Raw genomic sequence first — 13,095 nt, forward strand, 5'->3', positions numbered from 1 at the left:
TGCTAAGAAAATATATAAGAGCCTTTCTATAAACTATCATCACGATTCACACATTTGTCCTCCAGAAAATACAACCAACAACAAATACAGTGACTTCTAGTACTGTCTTTCACTTTGGTTGACAACTTCACTTGTGTCATCATGTCACACACTAAGTATCAAAGAAAGGAGAAACCCCCCAAGGCCAAATTTGTCCTGCATAGCTTATGCTCAAATGCATTATGTATACGTGGCCTTTCAAGGGCACACACTTTCTCAGATGAGTCTTTCAGTGCCCGTCAACATCTGACAGGCAAGCCATCCATCATTTCACTGGTCTCTAATCATTACAGCTCACACAGGGCAATTATCCTGCACATTTAGAAGCAGGTACACTGGGCGTGTTGAGGCTGGTAGGGAGTAGGGACAATGCTACGCTTTTATTTACGCTTTGGTAGAAGATACAAAAAAAGACAGCCTCTCCAGTAGCTCCAGGGTCAAAAATTAGCACCAGTGATGCCTGCCAAGTGAAGTAAGAACAGGCTTTCAGGAGTTTTTTTATGTGACCAAATTAAATCCAATACATAAATCCAAGCAATCCTTAAATTGCTTTTACCACAAAAAGGACTATAAAATGAATTGTACATTTATATATATTTTAAGTGGGGAATACATTTTTCTCATCCAGTCAAAAAAGGTACATTTTCTTAGTATATCTGCTACTGCAAAAAGTAAATTTTTGACCCTGCTTGGCTACATTTGTGCATTCACATAAACTCATCAACACTTCATTTAAGTTTAGGAGAGCTGGGTTTCTTTCATTTATGCAGTAATTTGTCAGTGATCATTTGCATGTGTAAGGCGTATGCCACTGTGTATGTACACAAATAACAGAATGGATAAAGCTTGAACAAGCTTTGACTTGATTAGACAAGTGTGTTTGGGAGGGTCCAATTGAGCCTCAGTGGAGAGGAAGTGTTACAAGCCACCTGATGTGTGTTGGGATGTAGTTTCCATAGCAGTGTGTTCCAGAGAGCTGATGTGATGTGTGTTATGATGCTTGGTTTTCCCCTTGTGCATTAATGATATTCACAGATCTGGAAAGTCATCCTGGGCATTTATTCTCTTAGCTGAACCTGGACAGTTTGCTTTAAAGAAAAAAAAACTCTGAGTATTAGATTAAAAATGATATGAACGTGGATATTAGAGACTGTTTTGGAGATTTTGGTATTAAGAAGAGAATATGATTGCCATCTGATTGTGAGCTTTCACTGCTTGCTTTTGTTTTGAAACTGGTAAAGTCTAAACCAGTAAAAAACAGTTTATATGATAATGCGTAAATGTGCAATGTACTCTCTCTATTTTATACCAAATAAATATAACTATCATTGAATACAACTATTCGCTATAGAGGGCGTGTTAAAAAGAAAGTAGATAAGAAAGAGCCAAAGACATTAACATACTGCTGCTGTGCACTCAAAATGCTAAAGTATAAAATATTATCTTATTGTAGAGCAAATGCACCAATGTAGGAAAACCTTGCTCAAAGACTTCTCTTCATAGCTCAGGAAACTTAATGGAGTTGAAAGTTCTGTCATGATTTACTCACCCTCAGGTTGTTCCAAACCCGTATGAATATTTTTCTTCTGCTGAACCCAAAGGAACACAAAGGATGATACAGATCTCCACAGCCATTGACTAGCATAGTATTTTTTTCACTCACTATGGTAGTCAATGGCTGCCGAGATCTGCTTGGGTACAAACATTCTTCCAAATATCTTGAAAGAAATGTATATGGGTTTGGAACAACTTAAAGATGTGAGTAAATGGTGACAGAATTTTCATTTTTTGGTGAACTGTCCCTTTAAACTAAGAACACTTTGAGACATTTCGGTAACTCATGTCAGATTATTGGGGTCTAAACTCATGGAAAGGCAGAAGTCTGCCTTTGTGAGAATGCTGTGTGAGAAAAACATTTGAGAAAAGAGATCGAATTTGCCCATCTTGTGAGAAAAGATATCTTGTATGTTTCAAAGCACAAGTTATCGTTTTAATGTGTTATACGTGTTGTGGCATTGCATATAGCTGAACATTCGACAGGAAATTTTGGGGTTTTCCAGGGTTGCGCTCTGTAGGGAATAACTCATCAACTCCTTATTTTGAACATCCGGGAGAAAGAAAGAGTGAGAGAAAATGAGCACGGAGGATTGAGTCATCTGAACACACCATCCCACACCATTCACATTTGAACATTCCCACACTGAACTGTTTGCTATTAAGAGCTTTTTAAAAAAACTGTATTTGCTCCCGACGTCTGCTTCAAATCTTCGGTGTACATTTCATGTGACAGAACACACACACACACGCACATACTGTATATATAAACATAAAAACCACATGCTAGCTAACTTTCCAACCAGTTGGAGTCTTTCAGATTCCTTTACTGCTCATAAAATTTTGAGGTTGTGATCTCAACATGCCCAACTCTTAAGGTTTTTGTGTTTGAATGTTCTCCTGCTGAGATAATATTAAATTTGAACACACTTTCCTGCAAGTCCTCCAGTCAAACACCTAATCACAGTGTTAAACTCATCCATTTTCCACTGCCGTAGTCCTGGATACAGAAGTTGTACTGGAAAAACTAAAGCACAGAGACTAATGTTAGGAGATTACTGAATAAATAAAATAAAATAAAATAAAATAAAATAAAAACTAGGAAGGAATAAATAAGTTTACCAATGAACTAACATGACTTTTCCATGAACTTTCCAGATGTTTGTGATTTACTGGATAAAAGGGATGTGCCGGTGAGGACATTTTCCCACCGGTTAATCGACGTTTGACAACACCGGTAATACCAGTATCACCGGCAGGGGCTTTTTTTATTTTTTTTATTCACTAATTCTAAACCGAAAGAAAAAATGCGCACAGCCGCTCTGGCATTCATAATGGTGCGGAGCAAAGTGAAATGGTTAAGCTTCCATAGGCATTAGCTGAAAACATGCCAGTGGACACACACCTGTGAATGACATTGTGGCCGTGAATGAATGAGTGTGCCAATTCTTTTGGTATAGAATTAGTGCCTATTCAGGGGCGGGTTGCTTGAATTGTGGGTTCATTAGCCTATTATTCTCAATGAAAACTTAACAGCAAATCAGTATAATGACAAACTCACCTAAATAGGCACTTACATTTTTACATTTACATTTATTTTTAAAACCAATTCTCCTTCTGTCATCTTGTCAATCATCTCACTTTCGTGATGAATGAAAATTGACTCCTGGTGCTGGTTTGTGCTGCCACTCTCATTCAGCTCACGCTTCATAAGCAGACACGCTCAGTTTTTAATTGTAGTGCGTTCAGTTCAGTTCACTGTAGTGCGTTCAGTGTGTTCAGTTCTGTTCTTTAACTGAACTAAATTATTTTATTTCTATAAAAATCAAAACAATGGTGGGGGCGGTGATGCGGTGGACAGATGTAACCAGTGTTTTCCATCCCAGACAGCAACATAGTGTCGGACCAGAACCAGCCCACATCTGGTATGCTTGGAATCCACATGTACCAGATGTGGCCCAGAACTGGGCAGACACTAAGTCCCCTTACATTTTCCATAGCTGTGGGATACCTGCGCACTTTTAGAATTTACCTATGCTGGCCAGGCTTAAATAACCATGTTTTAAATGTATGAAGTTTCATGTGCACGCTACTACATTTACATTTACATTTAATCATTTAGCAGACGCTTTTATCCAAAGCGACTTACAAAAAAGGGTAGAGCAATAGAAGCAACGAAACAAACAAGGCCAACAACCTGTAAGAGCTGTAAGAAATCTCAATTAATTAGCACAGTACACAACTGTTTTTTTTTTTTTTTTTTTTTTTTTTTTTATATAGCCAGCTACAACAAATACTCACGTACGGAAAATACAGAACACTGGATTTTGATAGCTATGATACTACTATTGTTGTATATTTGCAACTGTGATTTGTGTAATGTGTAGTCATGTGAAACAGTGTGTGTATGTAAGAGTAAGTGTTTGTCCTTCCAGCGTATGCCCAAATCCAGCCGCAGGCCCTGATTAAGCAGCAACCGCAACAGTTTGTCATTCAACCCCAAGCCTCACCCACCTCTAGAACCCAGCCTCAGTTACTGCAGACCGCCTCCGTCCAGCCCCACCAACAGACAGCCTCACTGGGCATCCAGAGCTCCGCCCAGACCTCAACTGTAGCAGGGATCATTCCGGTTTTGCCCAAACCAGCACTTCACAACCAGGGATCCGCTCAAAGTCAACAGGCCACCATCTTCCATTCAACTATAAGCCACCATGCAGTTAGCCAGCACGGCTCACACATGGGCCTGGCCCATGCTAAAGCTCAACCGGTCCAACTGACAGCCATCAATCTCCAAATCCAACCTGCACAAAGTCAGGTAAGGGACTCCCTTACTAGAGCCTTTTAGTAGATTAAAGATAATGTATACAATTCGAAAACAACTAACTACTTTTATCCTATTTAGGCTTCAAGACTGGTTCAGGACGACAAGGAAAAGCCCACCTCTTTGGTGGTAAGAGAGATCTGCCCACCAGTACAAATGACACCACCAACTACGACCCAAGGCACCAACCCCCCTGAACAAACCAAAGCTGTCACTGTTAACGCTACATCTCAAACACAAGGTACGGTGGCCAACAAAGACTAAATTTACACATTTTCAAGTACAGTTTGATAATCTAACGATATAATCAACAATGTAATCAACAATAGACACATTTTAATTATTTCCCCACCACTCACATAAATTGCTGTAATTTATGAGAAACCGTTTCCATGTTTTCGCTGTTATACATTATAAATACACTATGAAACGTTTTCTGAAAGATTACTGAATCTGCTGATCAAAACACATGTGAAGAAGCAGAAACAAGTAACAGCTTATTCAAGCAGATGCATTTGTTTAAAAAAAAAAAAAAAAAGAGAGAGATTATAATAAGTTTAATAATAAGTTTAATTTATAGGGCTTTTCCCAAGCTTAAGGACGCTTCACAATAACAGTAAATAACAAGCAGTTTATACATAGACGGACAGTGGACATGTGCCCAGTCCAAGTAATGAGTCAAAACTTAATTATCAAACATTAAACATATAAATCAAAACGGCCAAATGTTACTGAATGAAATGTCAATCCAGGACGATGTACAGGACTGGGCAACTGTAGGAGGTGCGATGGACTCGAGCTACTCCATCTAAAGCCCCGTTTCCACCAAAATTACCCGGAACATTTTGTACCAGGAACTTTTTTACAGGAACTTTTCTCCCCCCCCAGACCTGCAGCTGTCTGCGTTTCCACCGCAATAAAGTTCCGTGAAGATTAGGCAAATTAGTCCGGTGATGTAGGACTGCGCGCGACTGCTCCTCCCAGTCATTTACGGACAGTAATTTTTGTGTGTACCGATTGAAAGATTTAGTGGACTGTTTACATGAGACGTTATCTAAACCGATCGTGTTTACATGTGAGGACTTTCAATCGCAATCATTTTGTCACATGCAGTTTGTCTGGCGAATCAAAAATGTCAACGCTGTTTTCTCCAGCAGCTGAAATGTGTTAACTGTAGCCATAGCAACTCTTAACGGCCACCAGGACTAATACAGTATTATATAATAAGCTATTTATTTGCTGTAAAGTGTAATAATCATCTCAGAAAAAAAAAATCTTCTGTCAGGCGCAGTTAAAGTAAAAACTTATACGCTGTGTCATTATTCCAACATTATCTTCATAACTTATGAAATAAAAAGTTAACCCCTCAGAAAAATTGACTTTCCTCTCTTGTCAACATGAGCGCGGCACGCGCTGTCACGTCATGTAAGGACGCACACTTAAAAGTAATCAGTCAGGTCGTTTACATGGTGAAAAATTGACTGTAAAAAAATGAATAACGAGTATGGAAGAGATTCAAGCTGTGCTGCTTTTGCTGGTTATGTATAACGTAAGGTTTACTAAAGAGGAAATTAACAACGACAGAAAAGAGCAGCATATTCTGAAAGCTTGTAAAGCTAGATTTAAAATGACAATGTATATTATTATCAGGACTTTGAACGTGAGATGGCTGAGACGAACGCGCGCCATCAGACAGAGAACAAGACTGATATTTACTGAACGTAGACCGAACCTCGCAAAAGACTTTTAAAAATGCCGGTTGAAATAAAATGCTGCGTGAGCTCAACCAATCAGCATGTTCAGCGCTCAAGTCCCGCCCTCGAAAGTTCCTAAACTTTGAAAAAGTACTACCTCGCGAGCAGGTCTGTTTGGAGGGGGAAATATTTACCCGGAACTTCATTTAGACCCTGGTTCCTGCGGTCTAAACACACCAAGTACCACCCCAAAGTTCCTGGTTCCTAGGTAACGTTCCTGTGGTGGAAACGGGGCTTAAGTGTTTTGATCATTGTTCTGAATCTGATCTGGATGACAAAGTGCGTTCTCTCAGCTTTTTGCTCAAAATGTTGCTTTTATGAAGCTCAAAAAATTGCCTGGAGCTAGAATAAAACAGGTTTGTAGTTTTTTTTTTAAAGCATATCACTATACCCAAGTACGTTAATGGACATTCTGAAGAAATCAATAAAGACACTAGTTTAGCACACTACCCAGTAAAACATAAATTTCAACGGTGCCTAAATATTTTGATTTAAAATTCAGAATTTTCAATGCATTAATCACAAAATATCAAATCAAGTGTATTATTGTCCAAAACATTATGATAGACTTTTTCTTAAAGCTTACTTTATTTTTAATTTTCACTCTTTTTTTTTCGTGAAATGTGTGCTTACTTACGCTATTGTACTTCAGAACCGACCTCCGTGTGTTTTATATTCTGTAATCTAATGACATCCGTTACATTGTAATGTATGGATTAAGTGTCCAAATTCTTTCTGCCTGAGAGAATTGTATCAAAAACCACATGGCTTGAATTAAAGAATCACAACTGCGTTTCAAATTCAAGGCTTCAGACTCCCACATGTTGAACCAGATTGGATAAAAGAGAAATATAAAGGGTGGCGTGCTGTGCAATTCCCATATACAGAAATGTGAACTAGAACTGACTCTGGCCCAGTCCAGTCACATGACTCTGTAGACTTCCTTGACTGCCAGAAAGCACTATTCGCTCTTATTACAATCAGTCAGAAACGGGGTTTAGACCAGGGTGCTTTTGTACCTTCTGATAATGCCCAATATAGGCTGAATAAAAGACAGTCGCCTGCCACCAAGCCAGTGAAATACTCTTGAACCGCTACAGAGTCATGTGACCTGCCACTTGAGGCTGCTGCTGCCATCCAGGGAAAGACTGACTGAACCGCCTCTCTTCGGCAGAATTTGCAGTGCTTGTGCGTGGGAGTGGAGCATTGAAAAGGAGCAGCGCACACTGCGTGTTGCGTAGATTTGGGCGTTTGGAAATTCAGTCATTGATATCAGTATAACAGGCGTGTGGGAATGAGGCTCCCCCCGTGTTTTGAAACGGAATTGAAGAGCGCCCCTGAGGGAAATGACTTTTTATTGTGCTTTGTCGGTAAGCTACAGTATGTCTTGTGTTGTGATTTCAGTAGTTTTGTTTAGTGGGCTTAAAAGGAAAAACGCAGCGGTCTCGAGGCGCGTTTCTTTGAACTGTGTATAGTAGACTTGATACGCTACGCAGTCTTAAAACGCGACGCAACTGACGCCAGTCTAGTGCGTCCATGGGTCATACAGCGCCGACTGAACGCAGTGACGCGTCTTGTGTGATCACAGAGAGATGTATTTTTCTTTAGTTGATTTAAGTTTTTTAGATGCCTAACCTGTGGTGGGATGTTTCTTCAAGTAATAGTTCACACAAAAATAAAATAATTTAACTTACTTACTCTCACCATGGCGTTCCAGCGTTTTTTCCTTTCTTCAGTGAACTGCAGCATGTACTCTGACAGTTTGTCCATAAAATGACATTAAAACACATCTTAAAACTAGTCAATACTTTGATATTTAAGGTATTTTGACGTTATTGGATAGCTTTGTGTGAGGAACAAAATGAAATTAGAGTCGTCATTGACTGAAACTCTTCCCTTCAGCTCAAATACCGTTGACAGTTGCGTGCGTTCAAATTAAAAATGGCGCTGTTGTACGAAGCCGCTCTACGTTTTGACGTCAAACGCCATTGGCTCTCGAGTGTCACTTGACTGATCAACAGTTTGTTCGTACTTGTAGTGATATCTGCATTAAAATATTTATATATTAGTCGCTGTTTATGAATATGTTACTGAAGCCTAGAGTGGTTTGAGATATTTTTCCATCAATGTTTGGCTTAAAGGTAAAATTCTGTCATCATTTACTTACACTCAAGTTGTTCCAGACCTGTATGAATTTCTTTCTTCTTCTGAACAAAGGAAGATATTAGGAAGAATGTCTGTAACCAAAACAATCTCGGCAGCCATTGACTACCATAGTGAGTGAAAAAAATGGCTGCGGAGATCTGTATCTTGTTCAGCAGAAGAAAGATTCATACGTTCAGCAGATGAAAGATACCCATCCCCCCCCCCCCCCCCCCCCCCCCAATCTGTTTGGTTTAAAACATTCTTCCCAAATATCTTCCTTTGCGTTCAGCGAAGGAATTTATACAGGTCAGAAACAACTTGAGCGTGACTGAATGATGACAGAATTAAACATTTTTGGGTGAACTATCCCTTTAACTGTTCCTTAAACGTTTGTAAGCTATTTTATAAGCTTGCTGTATTTTATTTCCAGCAGCTGTCTCGTCCTGGCTTTCGCTTGAACACTGGTGGTGGAGACCGCTGATATTTGTGCTGCTGATGTTGTTGTGGTTGCTATGGTGATGAGTTGATGCTTTGTTTCTTTGCCACCAGGCTCTGTGGAGATGGCGCGTGACCCCACGGGAGCACCGGTAACGTCGACCGTGACCTCAGCGACCTCAAACGAGCCGCCCCCGGCAGCTGTGACCGGAAATGTGGCACAAAACGGCGAGAACAAGCCACCTCAAGCCATAGTGAAGCCACATGTCCTCACACATGTCATCGAGGGATTTGTTATCCAGGAGGGAGCTGAGCCATTCCCTGTGAGTTGCAATAATAATACAATTTTAATAATACAATTATAATTTATATTAATGGTAATAATTGTATTGTTACTCATAGTAATTAGTGCTGTTAAATCGATTAATCACATCAAACATAAAAGTTTGTAATATATATATATATATATATATATATTTATATATACATACACACACACAAACTTTTATGTTACATTCAAGTATTTGAAAGCACTAATAATAATAATACAAGACAACAACAATATTATTATTATTACTATACATAAAAATGTATGACAAAAATCAAGCTTTATTATTATGTTTATTATTACCATTAACAATAATTCAGTAAATAATATAAATGTTTAGAAAAACTAAAACAATTAAAACAGGAAATTAATGTATTATTGATAATAATAATAATATAATTGTATTGGTATTCATAATGATACTATACATATTATATAACAACATATTCATATTATTATTAGCTTCATGATTATTTTACTATTTGTAATCATTTTAATATCACAATAATAATAATAATAAATACAATTACTATTATTTTTATTGCTATTAATTCAGTCCTTTATATAAATTAATTATAAAACAAACAAAAATAAAACTGAAAATTATTTTAATAATAATATAATTTAAGTTATTATTCAGTTATTTATAATTAAATAATGATTATTTTTATTTATTTTTTGATAGAAATACTGCATGTATCCATGTATGTTAGGGAGTTGTGCTGATTTACAACATCATAATAAACTGTAGAAAAGACATTGTCTGTTGAAGGTATCCAGAGTGTTACAGTAATCACCCTGACATCAGGACTTTTGAATATTGTATCATCAGGTGGAGAGACCTCCGGTGCAGGCAGACAGCCCCAAGAAACCAGACACGCAACTTCCCTCAGATCCAGAGAAAACGGCCAGCAGCAACTCCCTCAGTGCCACAAACTCAGACATGGAGGAGGCTGGACAACCAGGTGGACATTTCACTTAGTGGATTCAAACACACTGCATGATCTTTTAAGTGTCAGGGTAAAGTTTTGAAAGATTGAAAACTTGCATCATTATGAACAAAGGAGTGTCACTCATGATGCATTAGTGATGAGAGATATGGAATTTCCTGTTTGTGAACTTTACGATTGAAACTTTGTGTAATAAGGTGTGGCAAAAAGATAAGCTTTGCACCGTTCCAAAGATTACAAAAAAACACTGTTTTAGCTAGTCATGAATAAACTGTAGCTTAATACTTTGTAATTTTTCATCAGACACTCAGGCTCAGGAGGAATTGGAGGAGCCCAAGCTCACATGCGAGCTCTGTGGATGGGTTGATTTTGCCTATAAGTTCAAACGTTCAAAACGCTTCTGTTCCATGGTCTGTGCTAAAAGGTTAGAAATTCAAAAAACTTGTGATACTGAAATAATAAATATAACTGTTTAAAGTTTTATCTTTATGCTAACATACAACACTCTTGATCAGGTACAGTGTTAGTTGCACGAAGCGGGTTGGTCTGTTCCACCCCGACAGAACTAAAACAACCAATCAGATAAATCAGTGGAGAAGGAGAAGGTCTCATAGTCCCAGAGGCAGGGAGGCCAAAAAGCAGGTGAACACCTACTTTAATCCAGTTGTGCATGCCACAATCTTTATTATTATTATTATTACTACCTCATTTTAGTGCATGCCTATAATTTCTTGTCTTATTCTTGTTCCGTCCAGCGGCTCTCTGTATCTCAGCAGTCTCAGGGAGAATCTATATCCTCACCCCTCCAATCTCAGCCTAGTCAAGGAGAGTCCAGCCCCTGTTCGGATATCTCCAGTTATGAGGAAGCAACTTCCCCACTCTCTGCAGCCAGTTCTGGCCCAATCGTTTCTCAGGGTGGGGTCGCTGGAAATGATCCAGAAGAGCTTCCTCTCCTCAATCAGCACTTCCTACCATGCGACCCCACCAAATGGAATGTGCAAGAGGTTTTTGAGTTCATCCGCTCTTTGCCAGGTAATTTGCTTTTTATAATGTATATCCAAAATATTAAGCACCACAACTGTTTTCAACATTGATAATAATAAGAAATGATTAATGGAAATCATCATATTAGAATGATCTCTGAAGGACCTTGTGACACTGAAGACTGGCGTCTTCCATCATAGGAATAAATTACATTTTTAAATATATTAAAATATAATATAACATTTAAATTTGTAATAATATTTCACAATATTGCTGTTTTTAAATAATCAGCATAAAAGACTTTCAAAAGCTATTTTACAAAATATTTCTGACCTCAAACTTACTAACAGTATTATATAAATGCACACACATTTGATATTATACATTGCCATCAAAAATTATATAATGATTATGGCAAGGAAATAAATGCAAAGCTATTTTGAAAATTGACAAATATGCTATTAAATTTATGCAATGTTTTTGTGACTCAACAATTAGGTTGCCAGGAGATTGCAGACGAGTTTCGTGCTCAGGAGATTGATGGACAGGCCATGCTGCTACTGAAGGAAGACCACCTAATGAGTGCCATGAATATTAAATTAGGACCCGCCCTCAAGATCTTCGCTCGCATAAACATGCTGAAAGATTCCTAGCCTTAAAAAGGCAGTAAGTGTATGTGTGTGTGTGTATGTGTCCTCTGATGTCACAAAAACTTGACCTAGTGACTACAGCACCCCAAACTGCACTACAATTTTTTTTTTAAATAATTAATTAATAACTACAAATTTTATATACAAAAATTGGGGCTAAGCCCAATACTGCACCTCCTCATGAGAAGAACTGATGTAAATTCAGCTGGAACAGAATCTGACCCAACTACCTATGAAGATTCGCACAAATATGGACTTATACCAAATGGAAGGCATTATGAATCAGTGATTTGGAATTCAATTCTGACTGGGACTCGCAGATCACTGGACTTCACTAGTTGTACCGGTGCTCAGAAAAAAATTCTTTGGATAATCCAAAAAGTCCAAACGGAACTAATAATATCATGTGGTTTCACAATCCCACATTTTGGCCCAGATATCTCTGGAATGTACATTTGTTGTTTTCAGGTTTGATTTTGTCTTATTGTACATGCCAGATGCTTTTGTACAGTATAAATATGTTTAAGTAAATTATTCTTACCTATGTGTGTGAGTATTTGTAACAGAGTTGAATTACAACAAACTGGTGCTATTTCACTTTCACCTTTACTTTGAGAAGACTTGAATAACAGAAGCACAGTAACAAAATATTCAACGTTGAACCTGAAAACCTATAACTTAAAGAAAGGGATCAAGACTGAACAAATCCTGTCAACAGCGCCTTATTCAGTGTGTGTCTATACTCTGCTTTTGAGATGCACATTGTATTTGTCTTGGATATTGGGAATGACATTATGTTTGGTTTTAATTGTGCACAGATTTGTCATTGTATGTTGCTAGAAATGATTGTGATGATGGGTTGTGTTTTTTTTAGTACAATGCTTTGTGAAATGCCTGTATTTATCAGATGAATGAAATTTGTAATATAACATTTTTAAGGAAGGAACTTGTTTAATTTCTTGATTTCACCTTAACCGCATACAACTTCATTTGTTCATTTTTTTATTCCACTTAATTTTTCATCACATTCATTAGAAAACAAAATACCCAACAAAGTCACATCTGAAAAACATTTGGTTTCTGGTTTCACAGACTAGGCTTATACTAGTCCCAGACTAAAATGCAAGTTTGAGCTGTTTTAGCTGAAAGCAACTTGCACTGATGGCGTAAAATATGTCAGTGCTGTTGTTTTGTCTAGTAATAGACTAGTAATGTATTTCTTTTTATGTTTATAAAAGTTAATTAAATGTCCGAATTGAACAAAGGCCTAACCCTGGCCTAATCTAAGCCCTGTCTGTGAAACGGGGCCTCAATGTTTTGACATTAACAACCCAACAAACTTTTTTAAACGTTCTGCTTTATTACTCTTTAAAATAAAATACCATGTGTAATACACATGCATTTTATTATTATTTGTAATTATGACATTGTGGAT

General features: G+C 37.7%; 1 protein-coding gene across 3 annotated transcripts in view; it reads left to right on the forward strand.

Moving 5' to 3' along the window:
- phc2b (polyhomeotic homolog 2b (Drosophila)) overlaps positions 1-13,014 on the forward strand; it is a 38,119-nt gene extending 25,105 nt beyond the window's left edge. For all 3 annotated transcript variants that reach the window (XM_067460315.1, XM_067460313.1, XM_067460314.1), the window contains exons 8-15: positions 4,029-4,408; positions 4,496-4,655; positions 8,863-9,071; positions 9,909-10,041; positions 10,330-10,450; positions 10,542-10,668; positions 10,782-11,058; positions 11,509-13,014. In XM_067460315.1, the coding sequence (XP_067316416.1) occupies positions 4,029-4,408; positions 4,496-4,655; positions 8,863-9,071; positions 9,909-10,041; positions 10,330-10,450; positions 10,542-10,668; positions 10,782-11,058; positions 11,509-11,663 (1,562 nt within the window). In that variant the 3' untranslated portion in view covers positions 11,664-13,014. The remainder of the gene's footprint in view (positions 1-4,028; positions 4,409-4,495; positions 4,656-8,862; positions 9,072-9,908; positions 10,042-10,329; positions 10,451-10,541; positions 10,669-10,781; positions 11,059-11,508) is intronic.
- The last annotated feature ends 81 nt before the right edge of the window (positions 13,015-13,095 follow it).

The sequence above is a fragment of the Pseudorasbora parva genome, chromosome 12 (assembly GCF_024679245.1).
Source record: "Pseudorasbora parva isolate DD20220531a chromosome 12, ASM2467924v1, whole genome shotgun sequence".
Taxonomy (NCBI): Eukaryota; Metazoa; Chordata; class Actinopteri; order Cypriniformes; family Gobionidae; genus Pseudorasbora; species Pseudorasbora parva.